Here is a 27,800-nt window from a genome sequence, read left to right as displayed (position 1 = left end):
TCTGCCCATCAGCTGTCAGCTGCACGGCGCTGTGGTGCAACACTGCCCCGCACTGGCAAGGAGGTTAACTACAGAAGCATGTAATATAAATTTATTTTTAGTTTAGATTTAGGTGAGTTATGAATAACATAATACTATCCTAATCCTAATCCTAGTGATGTTTTCACTTGTGTTTGTCATCTAAATTGTACGACTTGTTGTTTTCTTCACCCTAGAATGGTTCCTTTATATTTAAATAGTTTATATTTACATCAGGAGCAGTTCCTGTCTACGGAGGCCACCATGTTTTTTTACAGTAGCCAAGACTGGACAAACTAAACACCTTTTGAGTTTTTATGACGACTGAAGGTTACCACAGGTTCTCTTTCATGTTTGGAAGGGGAGGGTCAGGGGTATTCAGCTTCACCACTAGATGTCACTGAATTCTACACACTGACCCTTTAAAGCTCTAATTTATTATTCTATTATCTTAAGATGTGTATACGCTCAACAAACGAGTGTGATTGTATTTGTAGACAAATGTTAAATGGTTAATACTCTCCTTATACACTTGGAGTTCACTTTATTAGGTACATACAGTGGACGAGAGAGCTCAGCGCACTGCAAATTAAGAAAACAACGCATGCGCTGCAAAAAGTCCCAACACTTGCAAATACAGTCATTTGCATTTTATTAACAAAAAGGTACAACAACCGAAAGACTAAATGAACCCTGGGAAATCCAACATAACTAAATCATACTGGGGGGGAAGGGAACAAAACTAGAAAAATCCTCACAGCAAGCTGCCAACTCCTCTCTCCCCCCTTCACTACTCACTGGTATTTACCTTTACAGCCTCACCTGCCTGGAACCTACCACCTGCCCTGGTGAGTATAGGCTGAGCTAAACAGAAAGACAAGTACAGAAACCACAACCAGCACTATGGACACAAGACCAAGTTAAGACTTTGAGCTGCTGCTGACCTCACAAATCAATCTATCTGCAAAAATACAGAGGATACATGAAACAACCTGACTAAAATGTAACCCAACACTTTCTCTGTCCCCTTGAGTCTTCCCAGCTCCTCCTCTCTCCTGATCTGATCGAGCAAACCTGTTCTCACTCTCCCTGACTGACCTGCTGATCTGACCAAACAACAACAAGCAACACCACAAACACAACAACATAAACTGTCAACACATACAACGCACAACTCAAAGAAGATTCTCTACATAGTCTGATTGCTAATCAAAATTCAAATAATAATCAAAACACTTTTAATGTATATCTATCTATCTATCTATCTATCTATCTATCTATCCATCCATCTGTCTCTCTCTCTATGTGGTGTGCTTGCTGCTGTACCGATCCCAGCCGCCCGGTGTCACTGTGGTGCCGCCACGCCTGTAGGCGGACCGTCATCACAGTCGTAGCCGGGATCGTGAGCTCAGACGCTGGATACGGAGACAACAACAGTGACAGACCGAGCCCGCACTTGTGTTCGCCTCCAGCGATGGGTGTCGTCTGAACGGTGGAGCCAGTAGCCTGCCGCAGTTTACCTCGTAGTTCAATCCTCATGAAGGAGCTCCGTCCGGGCTGAGTTTGGGAGATGGGAGTCCTCAACATCGCAGACCAGGTAAAAAACCAGGCGCCCCGTGTTTGTGCCGTGGCGCAGTCTATTTGCTGGGACGCAGCGGCTCTGGTGCGCAACACTCTCCGTCGTATTCGCCGAGCGGCGTCTTGTTTTCCTCGATGCTTCGTGGTTGTTGCAGCGGACACGAAGCATCGTGGTGTGTTAATAACCGTGCGAGCAGCCGCTTCCACACGGGAGCACGGCCGCTGTAGCCCGCTCCGGTCTAGGCCGTGCTCTGGGTCCGGGCCAGCTCCGGAGCGGGCTGCTAGCTAAAGCCGTGCGGCTAGCTCACGTAATAGGGATAAGGGGCCTGCAGGCCTCGGTCAGGGCTGCGAGTATTTGCTGGAATTGACGAGAATCGCACAAGAATTACACGCAACAAACGCATTGAATGCAACATTTAATTGCTTGATGGTGCAACTGCGATTTCACGGAAGAGTACGGTTGATTTTAACGGGGATTGAACCCGCTCAGAGGTTAAGTGTGATGGATGGTCACCGATCAGCGTCGTTTTATGCAACGTTAACTTGGCTGATGTGTGTGTGTGTGTTGCATTGCAGCCTCCTCTGGTCCAGGCCATCTTCAACCGTAATGCTGAAGAACTTCAACTACTATTGCACAAAAAGGAGGATGTCAATGCACTGGTACGTGTGAAGTACATGTAGTTCATACTGTGCAGGACGTGCACCCCCAGCCCCCCCCCCCCCCCCCCCCCCCCCCCACATATCCCAACATGGTAAACGTCATTGTGTATTTTCTTTCCTCCAGGACCACGAGCGCCGTACGCCACTTCATGCTGCTGCCTGCGTGGGTGACGTCCATATAATGGACCTCCTCATTGAATCAGGTGAGTGAGCTGCATGCATTGCTGATTTCTGGCTGTGTGTTATCCATCTGTCATCCTCCATCACAGGAGAACGGTGCACAGGATATTCTCTGATTCATATCCCCACTGTTAAATCCCTGGGAAGCAGCGTGAAGGTCTTTGCACAACAAGTCTGGATTTTGCATGTGCGTTCAAGCCAAAAGAAATCGTCACGCACAGAAACCTTGCACACTGAGTCTGATGTGTGTTATTACGCTATTTGATCTTAACATTCGCACCAGGAGGTAAAATGGAGTCCCGCAGCGAGGATGAGTTTTGGTTGGGTCTGTCCAATCACGAGAAGCCGCCATGAACAAGGAGAATTTCCTCTTCTGATCTTTCAAGTCCATTTCAGGAGGTCAAATCTGCGCAGGCAACTCTCTAGACACCTCTGACAGATGCGGTAAACGCAGCAAATCCAACCTGTTTCCATGCCACGGTTTCAGACAAAAATACACATTTGTTGTGCAAAGACCTTTCAGCTGCAAAATGCATGTGATGCCTTTTACGAATGATTTGTTTTTGTTTGTTTGTCTGCCAGGTGCCAGTGTTAATGCTAAAGACCACATATGGTTGACCCCATTGCACAGGGCAGCTGCTTCCAGGAATGAAGTAAGTGATCAACTCGCATCCTTTTCTCATTTCAGAGAGTCTAATTATCTTGCAGCGAGGTGACATCATCCTCTACTTCTATTATATATTCACCCACGGTGATTATGGAACTCATTAGAATTTATGCACCAAAAAACTGTAAAGGAAATGCGGCAAACCTCAGCGATGATATATACTTTAAGCTCATGTAATTTTGTCCTCCCCCCAGAGGGCAGTGGGTCTGCTGCTGAGGCGCGGAGCAGAAGCAAATGCACGAGACAAGTTCTGGCAGACGCCACTGCATGTGGCTACTGCCAACCGTGCCACCCGCTGCGCAGAGGCCCTGCTGACCCAGCTGAGCAACCTGAACATGGCAGATCGCACGGGCAGAACTGCTTTGCACCACGCTGCTCAGAGTGGGTTCCAAGAGGTGAGATTTCAGTTGTGTGTGTGAACCCTTGTGAGGTCTTAATTAATGACATTTGGAAATAGATGCCTCAACTTTCCAATTTACTTGTCTTACAGATGGTGAAGCTGTTGCTGAACAAAGGGGCCAACCTGAGTGCCATTGATAAGAAGGAGAGACAGCCTATCCATTGTGCTGCTTACTTGGGTGAGTGACTTTCATTCTCTCTACAGTGCTGCTCAGCACTCAATTTCCATGTAAAATCACAGTAAAAGCTCTATTATCCAGGGACAGTGTTACTCAAACTAAGAGCAACAACACGGCCAAGTCCTTCACTCGCAGTCTATAATACTGATGTGCTCGTCATTTTGTGTTTCCCTTAGGGCATGTGGAGGTGGTGAAGTTGCTGGTGTCCCGCAGTGCTGACAAGAGCTGCAAGGATAAGCAGGGCTACACACCTCTCCATGCTGCTGCTGCAAGTGGTCACCTCGAAATTGTAAAGTACCTACTGAGGATGGGGACAGAGGTGAGTGTTAAACATTCAGTTTGTTGGTTTTGATTGTTTTTTTAAACATAAAACATTAGTCGTCTATCTTGGGCAGCTGAAGTCTGGATTACCGGTCATAGTCTGATCTTGTGTCATATTTGTCGGCCACCGTCAGATTGATGAGCCCAATGGCTTTGGAAACACTGCGCTCCATGTGGCTTGCTACATGGGGCAGGAGGCTGTGGCTACTGAGCTGGTGAACCATGGAGCTAATGTTAACCAGCCCAACAAGTGCGGCTACACCCCTCTGCACCTGGCTGCCGTCTCCACCAACGGGGCCCTGTGTCTGGAGTTGCTGGTCAACAATGGGGCAGATGTCAACCAGCAGGTATGAAACGGTCTAATAAATACATGGGGGTTGACATGGAGAACATTTTGTATAGATGTGCAATGGTGGAGATTTTTTCATACACGCATTTAGCTGTCAGATGTGACAATGTTGCTATGATAGGTGTGAGAATAGTGTGTGAGAACGAAAATGTCATGATAGAAGAAAGGATTTATACAAATTAGATTTTCAGCTTACATAGATGTTATCTATCAAAATAACTATCTGTCAGAGAAAATGCAAACAGTGTAGTTTGCTATTTCCTAATATATTTAATATTTTAGGGATTTATTAATTGTCATTTTGTAGATAGACATGCCAGTAAGAGAGGAATGAGCTCTTGCTTGTGTTCCACAGAAAATGTAAAAGCCTGTGATGTGCATGATAGTCTTTGTCGCACTTAAACTCTGAACTGTAAAATGCGATGGAGATCTATCAAATCAGCCACATTTGCTAGTGCAGCAGTTTTCTGAAGTCTCTCACAGCAGTAAAGTTGTATTCTTATCTCTGTTCTATGTTAAATATTAAATTATATGGTTTTTGTCACAGAGCAAAGAAGGGAAGAGCCCCCTGCACATGGCAGCCATTCACGGACGCTTCACACGCTCTCAGATCCTCATCCAAAATGGTAACGATGACTTTGCTCTCTGACTGATCTGTGGGAACATGTTGCCGCTGGCTTTTCTCTCCTCCTCACGTGTGTTTCACTGAGCCCCTCTTTTCTGCTTTCCATCAGGTGGGGAAATTGATTGCGTGGATAAGTATGGCAATACTCCTCTCCACGTTGCTGCTAAGTATGGCCATGAACTGCTGATCAGCACTCTAATGACCAATGGAGCAGACACGGCCAGGTATCAAAAAAGCTTTAAGTGGTAGCACTGATGAGTACTTTAATACAAAGAAGCATTAATGTATGTGCAACGTGCTGTGGGTTACAGCAGGGTTACATTTTTGAAATGTTTCTAACGTTTTGTCCTGTGTCTATTTTGGTTTTTGTAGACGTGGGATCCATGGAATGTTCCCCTTGCACTTAGCTGTGCTGTACGGGTTTTCAGACTGTTGTCGCAAGTTACTCTCCTCAGGTTTGTTCCATGAATGTTTACGCTTGGAACATTTAATCTTTTATACTTTGACGTAGCGCTAACCGCCAGCTGATTCCTCATTTTTCCTACAGGTCAGCTGTATAGTATAGTTTCATCTATGAGTAAGGAGCATGTACTATCCGCTGGGTTTGACATAAACACCCCTGACAACTTTGGGAGGACCTGTCTACACGCTGCTGCCTCTGGAGGGTAAAATACACAATCTGCTCGGGCACTTGAATATTAAAGTGACTTAAGATATTATGCTGTCACAGGTCGTCGGTTGCTCACACTTAATTTCCTGTCATGGTCGTCTGTCTTCACAGAAATGTTGAATGTCTGAACTTGCTCTTAAGTAGCGGTACCGACTTAAACAAGAGGGACATAATGGGAAGGTGAGTTCTCGCTCATCCGTAAAAGCAAGATTCTCTGCATGTTGAATACAAACAAGCATTCAGAGTGACTGTGTTCTTGCTCCTTGCATCCTGCCTGTAGGACACCGTTGCACTATGCGGCTGCTAATGGGAGGTACCAGTGCACTGTGACCCTGGTGAGCGCTGGCGCTGAGGTCAACGAGCCTGACCAAACAGGTTGTACTCCCCTGCACTACTCTGCCGCGTCCCAAGCCTTCAGCAGGTTGGAAAACTGGTCTCTCTCCTTCTGTAGGAGCACAAGCCACCAAAAGTGAATGCAGTTTTTTTTTTTTTCAAATTCCGTTAGTGAACCAGAAAATGTGTTTCTTGACCTTGTGTGTCTGAGCGTGCGTGTTCTCATTCATGTCTGAGCTCAAAGTAAATATTTTAGATAGAAATGCAACTGACTAAAAATATGATGTTAATGTTACACTGACCTAAAGGATGTTTATTGACTCAGTGAATTTCTTGCTCTTTCCAGAGTTGATCGTCATTTTACCGCGAACCATCAGAACGATGAGGACGAGGCAAAGGAGTCATACTTGTGAGTAAATGTATTCTCGTCTTCTCTCTCCTGCATCTGCCCATGACCAATGTGATGTTGTATAAAAGGCTGCTCTTCTTAACCGCCCTCTACTTTTGATGTCTTTTTTGTATTAGCTGCTTGGAGCATCTTTTGGACAACGGTGCTGATCCATCGATGGTCAACACAAAGGGTTACAGTGCTGTTCACTATGCAGCTTACCATGGCAACAAACAAAACCTGGAGCTGGTGTGTACTTCTGTTCAGTCTGTGATCACCTAACCACATAACTTAGCACAGACAGTAAATACTCATATATTTTCAATAATATGTTTCAAGTGCTGCAATCAATTACTCATTTATTAAGTTCCTAAAGAGTTATGGTCATTAAACATAAATTTTGATACTAATAATGTTCAAATGTCTTTTGAAAATTATATTTATTTTACAATCTCTAATCTCACTTATTCTTAATACACATTGACTTGTGGACTTTTAATGTGGTGGCTTCCAAAATGAGGAATATTTCTACATAGCTGGTTTAATAAAATCCAGTCTCTGTTTTTTCCTTTCTAGCTCCTGGAGATGTCCTTTAATGCACTAGGAGACATAGAGAGCAGCATTCCAGTCAGTCCTCTGCATCTTGCTGTAAGTTTTTCACACCCGACTGAGATCGTCCTATTCACCTCGACTAAATTGTTAAAGTTGTTACTGACTTCCTGTTCCCCCCTCAGGCTGACAAGGGCCACTGGCAGGCGCTGCGTGTGCTGACAGAGACTGCAGCTTATGTGGACATGCAGGATGCTGCAGGTCGTTCTGTGCTCTACTTGGCCGCTCAGAAAGGCTACGCCCGCTGTGTGGAGGTGCTGTTGGCTCAGGGAGCCTCCTGTCTCCTCAATGACAACCGTCTCATGTGGACTCCAATTCATGTTGCAGGTACAGCACTTTCTGCTGGAATATTTCAAGTTACTGCAACTGTTTCTGATTGTTATCTTCATGAATTTAGTCTGTTTCATGTTTAAAGATGTATATTTAAGATTTTATATCTTATATTTTGTTTCATACTAGCTGCCAATGGCCACTCAGACTGCCTGCGTATGATGATTGATTATGGGGAGGATGGGGATCTCACCAACGTTGCGGACAAATTTGGACAGTGAGTTGTTTTTTCTCTGCTGTGTTTTTGCCCAAAGCTAATTTGCCCAATGGGCCAACAGTGAAAATACACCTCTTAATTGTTATTCCTGTCACTTTTAGGACCGCTCTGATGCTCGCTGTTCAGGGAGGTCACACCGACTGTGTCCACTTCCTGTTGGAGAAGGGTGCCTTGCCAGATTCCAAGGACAAGAGGGGCAGCACAGCTTTGCACAGAGGGGTAAGTCTCCAAGCCTCTGTATGTGGCTACGTACTGTACTAATGCAAGTGTAAATGTTGGGTGAAGTGTCAACAACAACAATAATAGGCAATCTAAAGATCTTTAATTTAAATGAAAAGCTGCATTTTGCAGAGTTGCCACGTCACCACGTTGGCAAACAGACATTAACATTAAAGAATTGATGGCTGAAGCTTCTTCAAATTCCTAACAGCACCATCTGTTAGTATCTGAGGGATCAGAGCAACAGTTGTCCTAATTAGGAACTAATCTTTGTCATGGGTGACACAAATTAAGGCTTTCATTGAATAATGTCTTTAATCTTGTAATAGACTCGGTCTCTGTCCAGGAACCCAGATCTAATTAATATTGCTGTGATCGAGAATTATAATTAAAAAAAATGGATGATACATATTTATATAATCATAGACATGATGACATAGTTATTATGTCCATGTAACAGTTTGTCTCATCCCCTCTGGTCTGTGTCCAGGCGGTGTTGGGCCATGACGACTGTGTGACAGCCCTGCTGGAGCACAAAGCTACTGCACTGTGTATGGACACCCAGGGTCGGACACCGCTGCACTACGCTGCGTCCAGAGGCCACACAGAGATCATGGCCAGTCTGGTGCAGGCCGCCATGGCAACAGACCCCCAAGATAAATTGCTGGACAACAAACAATACACCCCATTACACTGGGCTGCTTACAACGGTAAGCTCAGTTGGATCGACTTGTCTCTATTTGCAATTACTCACTGTAACATCTTTCGTCCGTCTTTCCCCTGTAATGCTGCATGTGTTTATTCTCAGGGCATGAAGACTGTTTGGAGGTTTTACTTGAATTTAAAACATTTATCCATGAAGAGGGAAACCCTTTCACCCCCCTGCACTGTGCTCTGTGAGTATTTACTTTTCATAAGCGCCTCTCCTAGTGTCAAATCTATGTACTTTTCATCAACAAAAAAATAAAAATACAATCCCTGAAGTAGGTTGAGATGAAACCAGCATTTCATTAACACGTACTGCTTGCTTGTAGGATGAATGGCCACAGCGGTGCAGCAGAGAGGCTGCTGGAGTCTGCTGGGGTCCAGATGATTAACACCAGAGATGCCAAAGGAAGGTCAGTCTGCAGAAGAGATACTGCATTATACATTTAATATTGTTACTGCAAATGTTTCTTCTATCTCCAAAAAGTCCCTGAGCTTTTTACTGGAACTGCCGACACGTAGCGCTGATCATACATTGGACTGTCTCTGTGTTTGCCTGTAGGACCCCACTGCATGCTGCTGCATTTGCTGAGGATGTCGCAGGACTTCAGCTCGTGCTTCGCCACGGGACAGAGATCAACGCAGTGGACAAACATGGACGCTCTGCTCTGATGGTAGCTGCTGACAAGGGACACAGTGGCACTGTCGGTAAGTTTAACACAATACATCGTTGTACGTCCCACACTGGACTCGGTCTGTTGTGGTCCTCTCACAACAACTGTCTCATCAGGACCATTGAAGTTGCATGAAATAAATGTCTTTGTGTCGTGGTGTTTACCAGCCATCCTCCTTCACCGGGCCAAGGCTGACCTGACACTGCTGGATGACAACAGGAACACTGCCCTGCACTTGGCCTGCAGCAAGGTACGCAGCAAAATTACTAACTAGATCCTAAAGCTCCACTCTGGTGCTCTGAGCATTACCACCACGACGGCTAAAAGGAATCGGAGCACTTAGCCAAGTAAAGTTTCCCCTAAATGAGCAATGCTTCTATGTTAAATAGATAGAAAATCAACCGAGCATGATGAGATCCGTCTTCATGTATTGTCTTTCTGTTTTGTCCCTCAGGCTCATGAGATGTGTGCCCTGCTGATTCTGGGAGAAATCCACAGTCCCACACTCATAAATGCCACCAACAGTGCTCTGCAAATGTGAGAACCATGTAACATTTATAAGCTAAGAACGAATGGGGTGACAAAAGTTTTAAAACTTGGCTGTACTATGTTTTACACCAAAGTGCTTCTAGGCCTAAAACTATTGAAATACAGGAAACGTTTGTCCCAGTGTTCTTTCTTCGATTTAATCATTTTTATAAGAAAGTAATAATTTAATATCCTCTATGGTAATTGATCCATCTTTTATTTAAGACAATTGTGCATTACCACCACTTTAAGGCTGGATGATTCATTTAAAGTGTACAGTGTTATTTACATGTTCTGATGTTGTTGTTGATTATTTGTTGGATACTGGGTCCGCCGGCTGTCTCTCAGACTTCTCCCTCGCTCTCTTCCAGGCCCCTCCATCTCGCAGCACGTAATGGCCTGGCTACGGTGGTGCAGGCACTGCTGAGCAGAGGAGCCACTGTGCTGGCTGTGGATGAGGAAGGTGAGTCACTCTGAAATATTGTCTGACCTTTATGGGTTTTTGTGTGTAGTTTTTTTTACAAGGAGACCATTTACCGACATTTCAAATTGATGAGTTACATTTAAAATCTTCATGACAAAATGTAGAGTAAGAAAAACTCGGACACAAAACTAATGCTGCACCAAATCTGTGGGCCAACAGTGTCCAGGTGGTTCTATTATTTAGTCCACCCCATTTATATCAACTAAAGTAGGAAAAATAGCAGAAAAACGTCTGTATAATGCAACTCAGCTCAACAGTTCCACAGACTGCAGCCTCCACAATGATGACACAGTTGAATTTACATCTCTCCGGGGGAATTTTGATTAAAAACTCAACATTACAACCTGCATGAGAGGAGGATTTATTGCAGAAGTGTTGTATTATACTGCATTAGTTTTTCGCGAGGTGCACTTAATAAACTGCCAGCCGAGTTTATATTTATAATTATCAGTTGTATGTACAGGCTGCAAAGTGCCGTGCTGGAATTTATTGGTGGCTTTCAGTGCAGTTCTCACCTGGGAACAGAGTTTATATATTGAAATACTGATGTGTAAACGCCTGGTGGTTTAAAGATGTTTAATTTAATCGTTTTATGACCATATATCATTATCACCACAAAACATTTTATACCCCCCACTCTCTATTTTCTACTTTTATCTTAGTATATTTTTAGAAGAAATTTTGCTTCTACTTGAGTTAAATCTATTGTAAATAACTGTATTGTCTCATTTCCAGTTATTGGAAGCATGTTTTGCTGCTTCATCTCTAATCATCAAATTTGTCGATGTTTTTGTGGGAGTCCAACCAGCTCTGTTTTTCTTTCTTTATAACTCATGAGGGAAATATTCGGCTCTTTAGTTGCTAAACGATCCATTATCTTCCCCAGCGAGTTATAAACCTCCATCTGTGTCATTTCATGTTATGCAGAGAGCAAACATTAGGTTTTTAGAGGTTTTGGTGCAGCCTGATTTAACCCAAATGGGAAAGTTGCAGATCTTAAAACCAAACACTGAACTGATTGAAACTGCAGATTGATTCTCTGTGGATTCCTCCCTACGAGCAAAACCTTTGCCACTACACACAGTCATTTAATCCATTTGTTTGAGCAGCTTTGTTAAGTTTACTTAGTGTACTTCACCTGGTTTTCAGGCAGTATGTGTGTATTAATGTGAGGTTTTTTCAATCAGGCCACACCCCAGCTTTGGCCTGTGCTCCCAACAAAGACGTGGCTGACTGCCTGGCTCTGATCCTCTCTACCATGAAGCCTTTCCCCCAGCGGGACTCCTGCTCCTGCTCCTCTCCCACCGTCTCCCCATCCCCGGGTCTCAACTTGCTGAAGCACTGCGGCATCACCGCCGCCTGCGCCCCGCTGCCCAGCAACGGCCTCCACAACGGCTACGTCAAAGACCGTCACGGTGCACCGGTTGGCCTGGATGGGTGTCTGTCTGAGTGAGGTCGTGTGCACCCCCCTCAGTCAGCTGCTATCACCATCATCACCACCAGGGGGTGACTCCCTTTAACATGGCCCAGAGGACCAGGAGAGCACCCACCCACACGTCTGTTCTCTGTGTATGTATGTGTTTGTGCGTCTGTGTGTGCGTGAGTGTTTGGTCTTCTCTTGAGGTGCAGTCAAACCTAATATGCAATTAGATCCCATTCCTCCATCTCCTAGTAGTGCTTAACTCGTAGAGGCCACTTGCTCTACAAGGTCACTCAAGATAAAGTGCGGCATCCAAAACAAACACGAGCAATCTGGACACCTCGAAATCATTTAACCCTTTAAAACCATGTCGACATAATTATATAACCAACATCTAAGAGCATGGAAATCTCTGTATCCTCGACTGTCTTTTTATCTTCATATCACTCAGTATAAAAGTCATATCATATTTAATCCGATGTGGTGACCTTGTAGAGGAACATACAGCCTTCCCAAAAGAATGATCAAAGAGTTTCTTTGTGTTTTGGTGATATTTTTGTTTTCTTTCTTTCTTTAATTTTTTTGTTTTTAATTGTCCGTTAGCTTAGAATTTTATGAAGGAACCACACAAGGGAAAATCTAAATTTTGCTTAAGAGTGCAATGCTTGTGTACTACAGTACAATCCGAAATTTGGAAAAAGGGTCACAAAGATGTTAATTCCATAGTGTACTTTAAACGTACAGCCTAGAATCGTTTTTGGCATTTTAAGATGATTTGGTACCGCTGCTGAATACAAAAGCATGTCTCCTTCCAAAGGAGCGGCGTGCTCGGGTCGGCATTGGGACATCGATTTGCTCTTAATGCTGACTTCATGTTTTAAAGATGCTAAATAAGTGTTTGTTAAGCTAGAATGTTTCTAAGCATATAAGTTATGACCAAAGTTGATCAACACTACTATGGCTATAAATTATTTATTTGAGATGAACTGTACTGTATAGAGAAAGACAATAGATCTTGATATACCTCGTCAACTCGTTTAGCAGCTGCTTCATCTTCACCCAGGGTCCGTAGGCCTAATGTTCTCTTTTTGTAGGACTAGAGAACTACCGTAGGATAGTGACTGACTGAGGCCTTGTTTATTTCTAGATGAAGGCTTTACTAGTAATATCTGCCAACAACACCTCATCAAAGCGTCATATATCTGAGCACATAAATGAACAAGCCATTTCAATTTATTTCCCATCTCTTTAACAATGTTTTGGAGGGTGTGTTTTATTTTTTTGGGGGAAAAGATTTCAGAATTCCATTGGCCTAATTATTGAAAGAGAGCAATCGGTTTTTTTTTTTGGCACGAATGACTTTTTTAGTTTTGTTCTGTTGTGTTTCTGAAGTTGAACCGGCCGTCAGCACCGTCGTTTTACAAGCTCTCTCTATGAGGAGTATTTGTCAGAGCCGGGTGAACTAGTCTCAAACATCTAGCAGCTTATGTCTCAGCTTCTCGCTGGTCAACTCTGATCAATTATTATAACTGAAAGATAAAAGAGCATTTTCTGCTTTTTCTATTGGGCAGTTTTCAAGCAATATTTTCTTTTGGCCTTTTTTTTTTTGGTTAAACATTATTGAATAGACAATCACTGTCACAAGGGCTTTTGTTTCCCTGGAATGTGTTTGAATTTTTCTTGATTTTTCTTAAATTTTTTTATTTAATTATTCTTGTCCTTTTTTTCATGAAAAATTACTAAAGACTTAACGAATGGCTCTGTGTGTGCCGGGCATTTTACTGTCAGTGTCAACACAAATGCACTGGGCTGCCTTTGTGGCATCCCATGAAATGCCTTTTGACCCATGCCTTCCGTAACACATCATTTCAGTTGGATTGCATAATGACAGAGTATGACGAGCCCTGAATCTGATCATCTTTCCACCCATTTGATAGCGACAGCATGGAACACGGTCAAATCATAGTGTCTAGTGGAAAAACAAAAACATTGCCCAGCATATCTATATATATGTAACGGCAATATCAATGACCAGGGGGCTGGTGTCCCTTCTAGAAGCAAATAGGGCTAAGAGGAAAAGGAGGGGGATCTTCGCTTAGGCCAATACCTGTTGTTTAGATTTCAGGAATAGCAGAAATCCAAATATGTGCTTTTTTGGTGTTAATTATGTTGTTTCCTCATCCCATTTCTGGTACTAAGCATACTAAAGATGATTGTATCGGACCACTAGAGCTGTTTGTGACTTTAAGATGTTATCTATGCTATTTTGTCGTCTTTTTTTGTCTTTTGTTTCAAACCATCCGCTGGTGGTTAAATTACACTGAGTAAGATTGTTTTCATTGGCGTGATAACTTCATATCCACTGGTAATGAAGTGGCACAATTGCACACATTAGTTGACTGGATGAGAGATGAGGACCTAGACTAGGCTATGTTGTTGATTTTTCCCCCTGCGAAAAGTTGTTCACGTCGTCGTATCTTATTTGATTAACAAAAATTAACAAGTCCATTTCAGAGCAGTGATTTCTCGGTGAGTTAAGTAGATTTGTATTCGTCATTTCAATTCAAAAACCTCCATAACTGACTGAAATGAATAAGAACCAATCGGCGACTCTCAGCCTTTGGTGTCTTGATCATTTTCTAATTTACAGGAGAGCAGTTATATTGTTGTCATAATTAGGGATAGGTGCATAATTTTCTTTTGTAATCTCAGGATCTGTGCTGAAGCCGCAGGCAGAACTTTACTAATCCAATCAGATCTCAGCAGGATGATTATGTCTACATTTTTAATGGGAACTTCTATTAATTTAATTCCTTTTTAACCCTAATCCCACAGCACTTAATTAGATAGTCAAGCACGCACTTTAGTACATTCAGGTTCTAAGTGTGCAAAGGAGCAGATGTAATGTATGTACCTATGTTTACATGCATGTGTGTTGCTGCTGAATACAGGAAGGAAGGGTTGCAAAAGACAAGCAAAGGCTGCAACAAAAATTGTACTCTAACAATGCATTATTTAAAAAAAACAACAAAAAAAACAAACGAGTGTCTCCAAGCACTTCGGGACAGTGTCCACTGCCCACTGACGTTTTTTGTGTTTTTCTTTTTCTGGGCAAACGGCCCGACAAAGTGACAAGGTTACATTACCCAGCCTACTGTTAATAATACAGACTCTGGCCTCGGTCACTTTAAGTCAGTCCAGTGATTCAACACACACCTCAGGCAGGCTCCTCAAAATACTCAACATGCTCTCTCTGCCATCTGTAGGTGCTGTCAGATCAGTCTGTTCAGGCAGGGATCTTTTTCTCTTGTGATGTCCTTATCTGACCAGTACATGGAGCCATTGTCCCTCGCAACTATACAAGTTGTAACTGAATCCTTTTATTGTATCACAGTATTCTTCTACATGCTATTTTTTTTTTTTTGTGTGTGCGTGCGTGTGTGTGTGTGTGTATACCAGTGATAACTGAGTGATTGTGCATGGAGCTAGATCACAATTTTGATATAGTTAACGATAAAACAAACGGAGCATATACAATATATCTGGAGTCGGAAAGCAATGAAAGGTCCAATTGTAGCAATAGAGCGTGTGTGTAAAATGTGTGCAGCACAAATATTGCACTGCCATCCATTCAGGCCAATTCAGTAAATCATAGCATAAATGCCAATGGAAGAATTGAATGCGGGTTCGATGTTATAATCTTTGGTCACAAATGAGGCCTGATTGCCAAAACATGGAGAGAGGGAAACCTCTTGGTAACGCAGCAATGGATTTATGCATATGTTGAAGCAGTTTACAGTCTGACCATCAAATCTGAGCCATGAATTTTTCTGACTGAAATGAATGTAGGGTCAGTTTAGAGCAGGACAATTTGCTTTCTCCCGACTTTAAACTGTTGCTCTTCATTTGTCGTGCGTAGATGCGATTATACAGGTAGCATGTCATAACCTACTTCTCTACATGATATTCAGTAAGTAGTAGTAGTCTTCCTGCATCGAGGGTCTGGATAGTGATTTCTTTTATTTTTTGTTGGCATTATTGTTGGGAGTATAGGCCTGCTGTTGTGTGATGTCACTCTTCTCTCTCTACATTTGTGTGGAGTGTAGCCTACAAGGTAAACAGAGTTCAGAAGAATTAAACGTTCATGTTCATCCATTCCATTGAGACTTGCCTTAGAGCACAGTAAAACAAGAGGGACGAAAAGGTCTGCAGTAGATATGATCACACATACTCGTAAATAGCCTATATTTGACAAAAATGCACCTAAGCTACACCCATTTAGTGCCATAGAAACCTTTATTTGCCTTTAGACATAAATCATATTTACTTGGTCCGTAACTTATTCAGAAGTAGGCAGGATTATTACAATTTTGAGTTTGGAGCTGCATGTCTTTTTTCGCCAATTATTCTAGTCAAAGGAAAACTATAAACATGTGCATGGGATATTAGTAATTTAATGCAAGTATTCTGTTCAAATTTGGTGTTGGGTAGAAGTCTATTTTATCATTGGACACTTTTTGGAGAATATAGTTCGATTGCTATTGGCAAAGTGATCCCTAGGTTGTGTGTGTGTGTGTGTGTGTGTGTGTTTAACGAGATGGTTTATAATGTGTGTGTTACCAGGAGGAAAAAAAAACATTTCAGATGTCCCAAAAAAAAAGAAAACGCATGGTTTATACAGTATAGAATTGATTTGCCTCAATGGATGTCTCGGTTCTTACTTGAAGTAAATGGCAAATTTCAATTCAACTCTGATCCACTGTTGAGCCTTTCGCCTTAAAAGCTGAAAATGGAAACGATACCTGGCAGAACCTAATAAGTTGCATCACCTGTAGATTTATGCTTCTTGGTTGGATCGCAAACAAATATTTTTGAGCTAATTTTGGTCTTAAAGATGTCTGCGGGTGTCGAGAAGCACACAAATCAATTGAGGTAGCACATAGCTCTAGGTTGCCACGGTGCAGAGATTGTTCTGAGAGGTTAGGATATCGCCATATTTGCCACTGTGAAAGAACGAATTCAGAATTCACTTGTAAACAATCAAGTTTGGCTTCTCTGTTATCCAGGGCCAAATGACACTGGGGATAAAGGTGGTGTACCTCAAACTATTTAGATGGAATAAAGGAAATTCTCATGAAAAAAAAAAAAAAAACTTGTACAGCTATGCTAACAAAGAGTTAAACTTTTGTTATCCATCTTGTCGTGGGTAGTGTAATTCTGCTTAAACCAGCCTAAATCGGAGATGTATCTACGCGCAAGTGTTAGATTAGTGTCGGCAGATGTCTGATGTTTCCTACCTTACAAAAGGGCAGCCAACTGCACCTTGTACTTCTTATTGGACCTGCAGTTTTACCTCATCACTGATCTTTTTGTGACGCCGCTGACATTGATCCTCTGTGATTTCTTCTTGCGTTTTCCTAATGCCAGTCGTGTACATTTCTCTCTTGTTGTGTGTGTGTGTGTGTGTGTGTGTGTGTGTGTGTGTGTGTGTGTGTGTGTGTGTGTGTGTGTGTGTGTGTGTGTGTGTGTGTGTGTGTGTGTGTGTGTGTGTGTGTGTGTGTGTGTGTGTGTAACATTTCAATATTTGCATGTCAAACCTAAACATGCACAATTTCCCCTTTTTGTTTAAGAACAGAAAAGCATAGTAACAATTTGAACATGTGTCTCTTCATTACAACCAACAGATGAGTCTGTTATCTGGTGCGAGTCGTATGGGATGAAGGGTACTGTCTAATTTTAATGTAGGAACTGAAGCTAGCTATAAAACCTTACCTCTGTAAATCACAACAATAAGATCTTACTGTATGACTAATGCTAGTTTGACCACTTCTCCCTGCCTGAACACTTGGTTATTAATTTCCCCACCACCAATAGGACCTGTGTAATATTGAGCACAGTGGTGGCATGGTGCCTTTTATTTGTTACTACCGAAAGGTACGGTCTTCCATTTGTATTTCCCAGAAGCCTTATAATGGGGGGGGGAAAGCAAAATTACACTGAACATACATGACGACAGTACATAGACTCATACACCCTCTGAGCACGAATATCTCAACCCTATGTGATCTAAGTTATTCAAACAAAAAAAAAAAGCCAAGTAACTCCTTCTGTGTGGATTTAATGATGCATTTCCAGTCACTGAGTGCTTGGCGGAATAAATTGCACACTACTGATGCAATTACGGGCACATCACACGTCGAACGGATGGAGATCAATTGTACGAAAGCACAAATCCAAAGAAGGCACCTCTGGACTTAGTTGGCTTCCCCCAACACCGAGGAGAGCAGGAGCCTATAGACCAAATTTAGGCAAAAGACATTGGAGAGAAAAACCATCGGCCTCCTATCGAGTGCAGAAAACCTGAGGATTGATTGTCAGTAACACATTAACTGTAGAAAGACCATTTTTCAGAGCTGCTTCAGATTGTTTTTCTCGACTCTCTGGTTTTCATCGATGATTAATAACCGAGTTGTGAAACGATGCGGTACCTGCATTTCAAGATCAAGTTTAGGCAAACTGTTGTGACTGTGTTGCAAATTGATTGTGGAGATTGTTTTTGTATTATTTAGGGTAGAATGACTACAAGTAGGTTTGCAGTAGTAGCTGTGTGCAGTGTTAATAACCGTGTGATCATACTATAGAAGTGACGTAACATTTGTTGTCTTACTACGACATTAAGGCATGAATCATCTTCTCTCAAGCTGACCTCGTTTGAAATAGACAAAAAGATAAAAGTGCAATAACCTTGTGTTTATCATTGCTTCCTCGGTTGAAAATAAATCTTATTTAATATGCCCTTTTTGTTAACACCAAAAGTCACTTGTCTGTAGCAAATGAAGGATTTCAAGTGGTCCTCTTGTTTGTATCCAGAGACGTGACGTTTGCTAGTGGAGTGAGTGATATTCCGTTCTTAAAACTGTGATCAATATCAGACTTTAAAAGCTGCCTGCTCGGAGAAAGGAAGGTGCACAAGTTTCCCGGTAGATTTGAGTAGGTGCAGGTTTTTTTCTTTCCTCTGATAGATGGACTTTAAACGGTATTGTAGTTTGGATTTCTGGTTTCTAGCCGATAGACATGTTCATTTGCATGTGTAGATGTGTATATGCATCCTCTTCCTCCTTGAATGAAATGTTTTCTCAAAAATATTTAAACCTGCTGTCAGTGACGTATGCGGATAAAAGGAAATATGAAATGCCTTATATTTGTTTTCATTGTTAAGCATTAAGGGTTCTTACGTGTCCCTCCCTTTTCAGCGTGTAGCCTAAAGCTTGTACAGTTAAGATACTCATGAGATTTATATCTACTGAATAATAGCCTGTGTTTTCAGAATTTGTTACTTGGAGGTCCTGTGATTGTGGTTTTTAGAGAAACATTCCCCTTTTGAAAGTGCCGTTTGTTTTCACCAGCAAAAGATGTGTGTTTTTTGGGGGGGGGGGAATGTATTTACACGAAGGAAAACAAATGTTCAAAAAAACGTTCCGGTGTTTGCAGGTGAACCTGTCGAACTGAATGACACAAACCGAGTTTGTGCAGGTGAAATAAGGCAGCAATCTTCTGATGGAGCACCTTTATCGACTCGCTCCTTCCACGAGCTCCCGATGGAAGTAGTCTCACATCGAGCTCCGTTACTCTAAAGCAGAGCCATATCGCTGAATTTTTCCCATTAGGAGCCCCCCCCTTGAATGTGCTATTAGAAATAGCCTACTGTAGAAAGGATGTGTACTGCATGTTCTGTGACATTTTAGTCGTGGTTGTCCCCTTTCATGTTTTTGTGTTTAGTCTGCTTCACTGTAGATGTTTGCCACCTCATTGCGACTCACAAGCTATTAACAATCCTCTCACGACTGGACTTAAAGCAGGCAGCGACCTGCGGCTGAGGCAGCCTTAATTCAACGCAAATTTAGAAGCGTAGAGGTGATAGATAATGGGTTGCCTGTTTTGCTTTGAGTGGCTTATCTGGGGAAATACAAAGGAGCCCTTATTATGAGTAGAGGGACTCTGAATCAGGGCATGTGATGAGTTACAATCAAATGGTTTCACAGTGCACCTTCACAAAAAACGAAATGGAATTTAAAAAAAATAGATAAAATGAAAATAAAAAATGAGGAGAAAAAGTTGGCTCGTCCACCCAACATTCCAAAGTTGATTTAATTTTCCACAGTCCTGTCCCGCTGATTGAGGAACGATTTCTTTTGTTGCTTTGCTGATGAATGAAGTGGGCATGTGTGTCCATGACAGGGTTCCCTACTTAGCCTAACGCTGATTACCTCATTTACAAATCTGCAAATATACTACTCTACTGTGTCTAAAGGAGTCAATGCCATCACCAGCAGCGTGGTCTCTAGACCTGTGATGACGACAGGACCAATGAAGTTACTCTGTTGAAATTAGCCCATTAAAGAAAAACCAGTCTGGAAATATAGGGTAAAGACACGATAAATGTTTCTTTTTTAAAGGCTGAGTGGGCCTCTAAGATTTCTTTAGTTAGTAAACAGCTGCTACTCCAGTCGGCCTCAGGCGCCGTCAGGAAACCTGCACGTTCGACTCTTGAGATTATTCCTGGAGCATCTTAATTCAAGTTGTTTAAGCCAATGACTTAACGATATTTTTACAAAAGTGGAAAATCTGAAATTCCGGTTGTCACACTCCGCTCCCGAGACGACGACTGGGATAGCAGCTGTCGGCAGTAGCATGGTTCAAGAAGTCGAGCCGACGCCTGGTGTATCTCATGATTATTTAAGTGAACGATCATGTTAGCATCACTTGCTGTTTTTCAGTAGCATTTCTCCTACCTCCTTGTTTTGCAGCCTTGAGTATTTGTTTGTCTCTCCACCTGTTCTGACTTCTAAAAAAATAAATAAATGAAAAAGAGTAAAAAAAAAGTGTATCACAGTACGGGAATACAGATTTATCATAAGCAATGGTAGTTATACATACAAAAAAAAAAAAGGTGTGCTTGGTTGTGCTGTATGTGTATTTGTCTATTTGACGTTGAAAAAAATATTTATGAGAAGCATTTATACGACAAAATACCACTGGAATGTGAAGCCAGACAATGTTAAGATGCAGATTATGATGATAGTCTATCCCCTTTAACATTCAGTGGCGAGGAATCATCTTTTAGAAAATGAATTACCATCCATTGGCTTTTCTTTTCTTTTCTTTGATATCATGTGTTTCTTTGGTCTCCTCTTGTATGTATACTTCCCCGTCGAGCCCTGTAGTATACACAGTTTCAACGTTTACAGCTTCATTCTGGGGTCAGCCATCCATCGCTCCTGCAGTTGGAATGGTACCACGGGTTGTCACGGGGGAAGATGGCGAGGTGGATTTGTAATTCTGTACGAGGGTGAGTTTGAGCCCCTCGAGCCGTATGCCTTCGAATCCATCTGTCGAACCAAATTCTGCTTCATAGTCTTCTGTTTCCAAACTGCCCCGACATTTTACATTCAGTTCGACGACAAGGGGCACATGACAAGGTGAAAGGTTTGAGGTTTAACCACCCCCCCCTCCCTCCAACACTCCCTACAACCACACCCACCATCCTCAGCCCCCCCCCCCCGACTATGCTTTGTCCAGGACTGGACCGCCCTTTGCCACTGTCTCACCCAAACCTCAAGCCATTCATTCTTCTATTGTGTTTTAGGACTTTATTATTTTTATTTTTTTTCGACAATGCAATCCTGAAAGCACTTTGCCTTGTTATTCCTTTGTGTGAACATGTGAATGATAATTTGTTACAAAAAAATGTTAAATATGTAAAAGATCATTCACTGTTTTGGAAAAACCTGCATCTGTCTTTCTGACGTTAAAAGAAAAAAAAAAACAATTTAGTGACATTAAACCTGAATCTATTTTATAAAATGTTTGCTGCAGCCAATTGGTCTTGTCATTCAGTATTGTGGCTTAGGGTTGTTTGTGTTCAATAAAGTGCTATTGCTAAATATTTCCGAAGTCTGGAGTTATTTGTGTTGTATTCACATTTCTGTGTTGAAGTCATTAGTTTTGTAAAATTCACAAATACCTAAATGAAGCTTTATACGGTTAATGAGTTTTTTTTAGTTTTTTTTTTACATCTTTATCCGAGAATACTTGGAGTCTTAATTCGAGTGAAAATGTCACAACCGAAAGAAGTTTAGTTTCACAATTTCAAGATTTTTTATCCACACACGGTTTGAATGTAAAGTACAAAGCTTAACTGTCAGTATACCTTAATATTTGTCGAACACCCATTTGAAACAAGACATTTTTTTTTTTTATGAAAATCAATACAAAAGAACAAACACCTTAAAGGTTCAGTGTGTAGAATTTAGTGACATCTAGGGGTGAAGTTGCATGTTGCAGCTGAATAACCCTCACCTCAACTTCCTAACATGAAAGAGAACCTGTTGTAGCCTTCAGTTGTCATAGAAACTCAAAGTTTGTCCAGCCTGGGCCACCGTAAAAAAAAACATGGCGGCCTCCATAGAGAGGATCTGCTTCTGATATAAATATAAAGTTTTTAAATATAAAAGGAACCGTTCTGGGGTAAAGAACAACAATTTGTACAATTGAGATGAAACACAAGTGAAAACATCACTAGGATTATCTTATATTTAATTTCTGCAAATAGATCCCTTTCATACAGTGGCTGAGAGAGCTCAACTCACTGCAAATTAAGGAAACCACCTTATCAGTTTGACGATGCATGCAAATAAAGAAATCCGCTGCAAATTGGACAGGAAAGGACAGGAAATATTTCCAGGTGACCGAAAAAAGTGATGAACCAGGTTGTAGTTCAATGCTTTGTGAAGTTATAGAAGTCTGCTTCTCGTCAGTGGTGATAGAACTTCACAAAGCATTGAACTACAGTCAGGTTCATCACTTATTTGGTTCCCCTGGAAACTTTTCCCGTGTCGTTTCCGCTACTTGCAGCGCGTTTCTGTATTTGCATGTGTTGTGACCTTTTGCAGAGCACGTGTTGTCAAAATGATGAACTTGTTTTCGTTATATATCAGTTCCTGTTTGCATGTGTTTTTCTTTAAAATTTGCACTGGACCTTTAACACAGCTCCTGAATGCAGCATTCAATTAAAGGTTGGTCGGTTACTTCCTGCTTCCGACTGACGGACGAGACCCACCGACCAATCAACGGCGTACCACTGTGCGTCATGACGTCAGACCTCTGCTGCCGTCCGGGCGACGCAGACGCGTAGGATGTAGCACAGGACGTGGCTAACGAGCTGCTAGCTAACAGTAGCACGTCCAAAAGGAAAAACACAGAAAACGTCGCGGCCGGGATCCATTTTGCTTCATGTTCACGTAAGTACATCACGCGCACGATGCGGTGTCCTCACGCAAGCGGACATTTCCCCGTGTAGCTGTCCCCGCACGGAGCTACGTCTGGTTAGCTCGGCGGCTAACAGCCAGAGGAAGCCAACGGCACCCGCAGACGCTAACAGGGGGGGGGCTAGCTAGTTAGCCACCGTTAGCCTCTTTTTTTATTTAATGACGAGCGCAGCCACCGTGGCAACGTCACTCAGGCACCGGGTGGTTTCTCTCAATGGGACCTTTTAACGGCGATTAAAACCACGGAGCTCCAGTGGGGGGTGTTCGCGGTGGGAGTGATGGGAGCCGGAGCGTCCCTGTGGAGGGTTAGCTTGGGTGCAGGACATGCTGGGAACGATGGAGGGGCTCTGGAAATCGCCTTCAGACCAGTATGAAGCTGCTTCCCTCTGAATTTAGGTCAGACACCAGTCAGCTGGGACGAGAGGATCCTCTCCACCAGACGTGGCTGCTGCAGCATCGTAGGAGGAAAACCAACCCACAGCTTTGGGGGGAATCAAGGACGAAGCTCTGAACGTGTCTCTTCACATTCTACTGATCTAATAATGACATGTTTTGGCCACTTGGATCTTTTCCCCCTCTTCTTGCATCATGTCTGACTGCAACGAGGAAGCTTGAAAGTCACTGACGACCAATCAAACGTGTCTGCAGCTGCATCCATGTTGTATTTATGATCCCTGGGGCTGGATTACCCAGTGTGAGCCCGATGCACCAGTCCACCCAGTCAGTCAGTTGTTGTTTGAATATGATAATAATAATCATCATGATCATTTGTTTCTTGCAGGGAGCGTCTGTCTCTTCCGTCGGACAGATCATTTCTGCCGGATGTGATGCATCAGCCGTGCATCGGGAGCTGAATGGAAGCGTCCGGGGCCTTTTGTGAGTGAGGTAGGCTCCGAGTGTGTGTGTGATTGTGTGTGTGTGTGTGTGTGATTGTGTGTGTGTGTGTGTGTGTTAACGTATCCATTGTCCAAATCTTTCACAGTTAACACTCACGAAATTCCCATTTGCTTGGTCGTGTGTTCCTCAGGAGGTTGTGGGTCCCAGTGATGTACCATGGGGTACGACATTACGAGGTTTCAAGGGGAGGTGGATGAAGACCTGCTGTGCCCTATATGTAGCGGAGTGTTAGAAGAACCAGTGCAGGCAAGTCCACGTCCGAAAGATCACGCACCTTGAATTCCGTCTTGACTTTTCCTGATTTTCTTAATTCGTTGTGCTCTCATTTCCCCTCCAGGCTCCACATTGTGAGCATGCCTTCTGCAATGCCTGCATAACGCAGTGGTTCGCCCAGCAGCAGATTTGCCCCGTTGACCGCACAGTGGTGACGCTCGCTCACCTCCGGCCCGTGCCCCGCATCATGCGCAACATGCTGTCCAAGCTCCAGATGAGCTGCGACAACGCAACCTTTGGCTGCACGGCCACGCTGCGGCTGGACCAGCTGCAGTCGCACCTCAAAGACTGTGAGCACAACCCCAAGCGGCCCGTCAACTGTGAGGAGGGATGTGGGTGAGTGGCTTCCACTTGGGCAGGAAGTGTACTCTGGGATTTGGTGATCGCATGAATATAGCGTCTATTGGCGTTGGATTGAGTCCATCGTTGGTTGTTTTTTTTTAGGGGGGGGGGGGGGCGATTGTTTCAGCCTCCGAGGATTCATTCAACTTTATAAGTGAACCCACTAACTGGCACACAGAGTAGTGAAGGGAAATCCAATCACAAGTGGTCGTAGCTCTTCCAAAGTTGCATTCACTGATACTGGCGTGCGTGATTAAGAATTCCTTTCACCCATGTGACCTGTTAAAAAAAATTATCGCGATAATAATCACCATTAAATACTTGTGCAGTAATTTGTCACACCTTCTCTCTGTGGTATTAATTTCCCCTCTTTCCCTCTCCCCCAACTCCCTCAGGCTCGAGATGCCCAAAGATGAACAGTCCAACCACAACTGCATCAAACATTTGCGTAGTGTTGTTCAGCAGCAACAGACCAAGATTTCCGACCTGGAGAAAACGGTGGCAGAACATAAACACCAGCTGGGCGAGCAAGTAAGAACATTGGTCTCCAAGTTGAAACTTTAAATACTACATGGCTCTTGTCCTGAAACATAATGTTTACAAACGTCTGTAAGTGTGATGAGCTTGATACGGGATTACATGGATTCCTGTTTGTGTGTAAATCTGTTTGATTTGTGTTTGTTGTGCTTGTGTTCTTCATTGTTTCTTCGATGTACACACAATATTTCTAGGAGTAGAACCGATTTAACAATATATAAAAGTCTTTAATGTAATGAATTTAGATTTGAACAGTAAAAAGTCAAACTTAAGTGCATTGCATTGAGTCTTTTTTTCTGCACCATAGTTAAACACAATATCGTTATTACTGCTGATGTGAGAGATGTGACACTAATACTTTAATATGATGTAATATTACAGAGGAGAATGATATTTATTATGGAATCGACTCTGAACTGAAAGAGTTGAGAATCAACATTTGTTCTAAATCCAATAAAAGTGAAAATACCTGATCCAAAGGAATTGATTGGAAATATATTGCCCCCTGATTTGTGTATCCTCTCAAGCCGACAGTCACATCAGTCGGTGATAAACTCCCAGTTTAGCTTTAGAAAGTCTTGTGAGATCAGTCACTGAAGCTGGTTCCTCTTCATCTCCAGAAACGAGACATTCAGCTGCTGAAAGCCTACATGAGAGCAATCCGCAGTGCGAACCCCAACCTGCAAAACCTCGAAGAAAGCATCGAATACAATGAAATCTTAGAGTAAGTTAACTGTCTTTTCTCAATCAGAGAGTTAGTATTCTAAGGTAGATGTTGTCCCGGTGCTGCAGCTCAGTCCTTGATTTTCTTGTGGTTTATTTCTTTCCAACAGGTGGGTGAACTCCATGCAGCCGGCCCGGGTGACGCGCTGGGGAGGCATGATCTCTACCCCCGATGCCGTGCTCCAGGCGGTCATCAAACGCTCCCTCATCGACAGCGGCTGTCCTCTCTCGGTTGTGAACGACCTGATCGAGAACGCCCACGAGCGCAACTGGCCGCAGGGGCTGGCCACCCTGGAGGTGCGGCAGATGAACAGACGCTACTATGAGAACTACGTTGCCAAGCGTATCCCTGGCAAACAGGCCGTGGTGGTGATGGCGTGCGAGAATCAGCATATGGGGGAGGATATGATCCTGGAGCCCGGCCTGGTTATGATCTTTGCTCACGGCGTGGAGGAGATCTTATAACTGTGCAGCTGACTGAGCTGATCCAGAGACAAGCGGGGACGTTTTGGTGGGGGGGGGGTTGTTTGCTGTGACGAGGAATTTTTTTTTTTACTCGTCAGAGTGAAACCTTCCAAATAATTCTGGCTTATTTAAAAAAAAAGAATCTTATAAGAGGCTCACTCCTAAGCTTCGTACCTATGCCTTAAAATAAGGACAAACACATAATGAACCTGGCAAATAAACTTAATCTGACTGATATCGAAGATGAGAGGTGAGATGTGATGTTTACAAGGTTTATATTTAGTGCATTATATGATCTGATTGTTCTGCTCCATGTCCTGATATAGTAATAAGCTTGAGCCCCCATTTAATGTCCGCAGTTGTATAAATGCTTGTAAATACAAATACTATATTGAATTATAACTGTCATTCTCTTATTCCCATTACTGTAATTAGATCGTGGTTTCTGTTAATCTCAGTTGTCTTCAGTCGACCTGTGTCACCGTCTGCAGGGACGTCGGCTCTGTTGTTTCTTTTTCGCGTGCTTGCTTCTCTCTTTTTTTTTTTTTTTTAGTATTTAGATTCCTGTGAATATTTTACAAGACATCGTGCTTCTCAGTTTAGATTGTCCAAAACCTTCTGTGCCATTGATTTTATTTATTGTGTTGCCTTTCACACAGACATGCTTGAAGATGTTACCATTTGATGTATGGAAATCTGCCTTTTTCGGTGCATTTGAAGTTCGTTGCAGGAAGAAGAATTTGATTTTTTTTGTGTTTTCTTTGTTGCCTCAGTTGTGTATATATACGTACTCTGTATGTTGGGTCCAGTTGAATGGTTGAATTGCAATTTTAACATTTAGGATATGCCTATGTGTAACGAGTTTTATCTGACAAATCATGGTGGTCCACCTGATGTACTAGGTGATCCTGAAACACACTGATCTTCTCATTCGTCACAGTTATCATTCATCTATTCACTGACATTTCACTGAGAACCACAGCTTGGAGATTGTATAAATATTTGTGAAGTCACTCTTATGGGTTTTTTGAGAGGTAACAATGTTTCACCATTAGTCACTTAGTGCTGATATAAGACAAACAAGACTCCAGACATGTGGTAGAAAAGATCAATCAAGTGCAGTAAGAACATAAGTTGAATTGTGCCCTTTATTATTTTCCCTATTAATGTTTTTGTTTTGTGTCTGTTATGTACTGTGTTGTACAGACAAAGTAATAAAATGACAAACTTCATCCCAAAAACAAAGTGTTTTCTCACTGGGATAACATGAGTTTAAATGTATCTTAATTACGAAGAACAATGCAGTTCCTTGTTTTACCACATCATGTCCTCAGAGATCTGTGGGGAGCTTTGTTCCTTTAGGGCGAAGCAGCTGAAAACATGATGTGAAGTCTGAAGATGAAAACGACTTCGGCTTTAAAGAAACTACGGCGACGAGGGGGAAGAGCAGGATGAGAAATGCTCTTGTTCCAGAAAATGAGAAGTTGAATCCCAGAGAAGAGGAGGAGGAGGAGGAGGGTCTGACTAGTCTGACCTGACTCACTCTCCTCGAACCCTGACACCCACATGTTTTCCACGTCTGCCATCCTCTGCTGAACAGCCTCGTCCTCATTGTGGCCACTAATCCCTCAGCATTGTGGGCAGTGGAATGTGAAATCACGGCTCCACCAGAGTCTGTGGCTC

At 42.7% G+C, this 27,800-nt stretch overlaps 2 protein-coding genes across 3 annotated transcripts; both read left to right on the top strand.

Moving 5' to 3' along the window:
* Nucleotides 1-1,376: 1,376 nt before the first annotated feature.
* Nucleotides 1,377-16,657, top strand: ankrd52a (ankyrin repeat domain 52a). Of its 2 annotated transcripts, none has more exons than XM_034590898.1 (28): nucleotides 1,377-1,615; nucleotides 2,173-2,256; nucleotides 2,381-2,459; nucleotides 3,019-3,089; nucleotides 3,298-3,498; nucleotides 3,594-3,681; nucleotides 3,858-4,000; nucleotides 4,137-4,349; nucleotides 4,899-4,977; nucleotides 5,086-5,200; nucleotides 5,349-5,431; nucleotides 5,524-5,641; nucleotides 5,758-5,826; nucleotides 5,927-6,067; nucleotides 6,326-6,388; nucleotides 6,505-6,616; nucleotides 6,944-7,015; nucleotides 7,102-7,303; nucleotides 7,436-7,523; nucleotides 7,625-7,742; nucleotides 8,233-8,452; nucleotides 8,551-8,638; nucleotides 8,777-8,860; nucleotides 9,010-9,155; nucleotides 9,289-9,371; nucleotides 9,576-9,658; nucleotides 10,021-10,112; nucleotides 11,321-16,657. In XM_034590898.1, the coding sequence occupies exons 1-28, from the start codon at nucleotides 1,589-1,591 to the stop codon at nucleotides 11,584-11,586; spliced, it is 3,228 nt and encodes a 1,075-aa protein (XP_034446789.1). In that variant the 5' UTR covers nucleotides 1,377-1,588; the 3' UTR covers nucleotides 11,587-16,657. The 2 variants fall into 2 exon arrangements, with proteins under 2 accessions (XP_034446789.1, XP_034446788.1); XM_034590897.1 differs by having other exon boundaries at nucleotides 1,378-1,615; nucleotides 5,927-6,115.
* A 5,995-nt stretch (nucleotides 16,658-22,652) lies between these two features.
* rnf41 (ring finger protein 41) lies at nucleotides 22,653-27,358 on the top strand. The gene is made up of 7 exons (XM_034590894.1): nucleotides 22,653-22,853; nucleotides 23,662-23,765; nucleotides 23,908-24,023; nucleotides 24,115-24,386; nucleotides 24,788-24,923; nucleotides 25,550-25,653; nucleotides 25,763-27,358. The coding sequence occupies exons 3-7, from the start codon at nucleotides 23,934-23,936 to the stop codon at nucleotides 26,115-26,117; spliced, it is 957 nt and encodes a 318-aa protein (XP_034446785.1). The 5' UTR covers nucleotides 22,653-22,853; nucleotides 23,662-23,765; nucleotides 23,908-23,933; the 3' UTR covers nucleotides 26,118-27,358.
* Nucleotides 27,359-27,800: the final 442 nt, after the last annotated feature.

This window comes from Hippoglossus hippoglossus, chromosome 7 (assembly GCF_009819705.1).
Source record: "Hippoglossus hippoglossus isolate fHipHip1 chromosome 7, fHipHip1.pri, whole genome shotgun sequence".
Lineage (NCBI taxonomy): Eukaryota > Metazoa > Chordata > Actinopteri > Pleuronectiformes > Pleuronectidae > Hippoglossus > Hippoglossus hippoglossus.
Note: the sequence above shows the minus strand (reverse complement) of the source record. Positions and strands in the feature narration are given on the sequence as shown.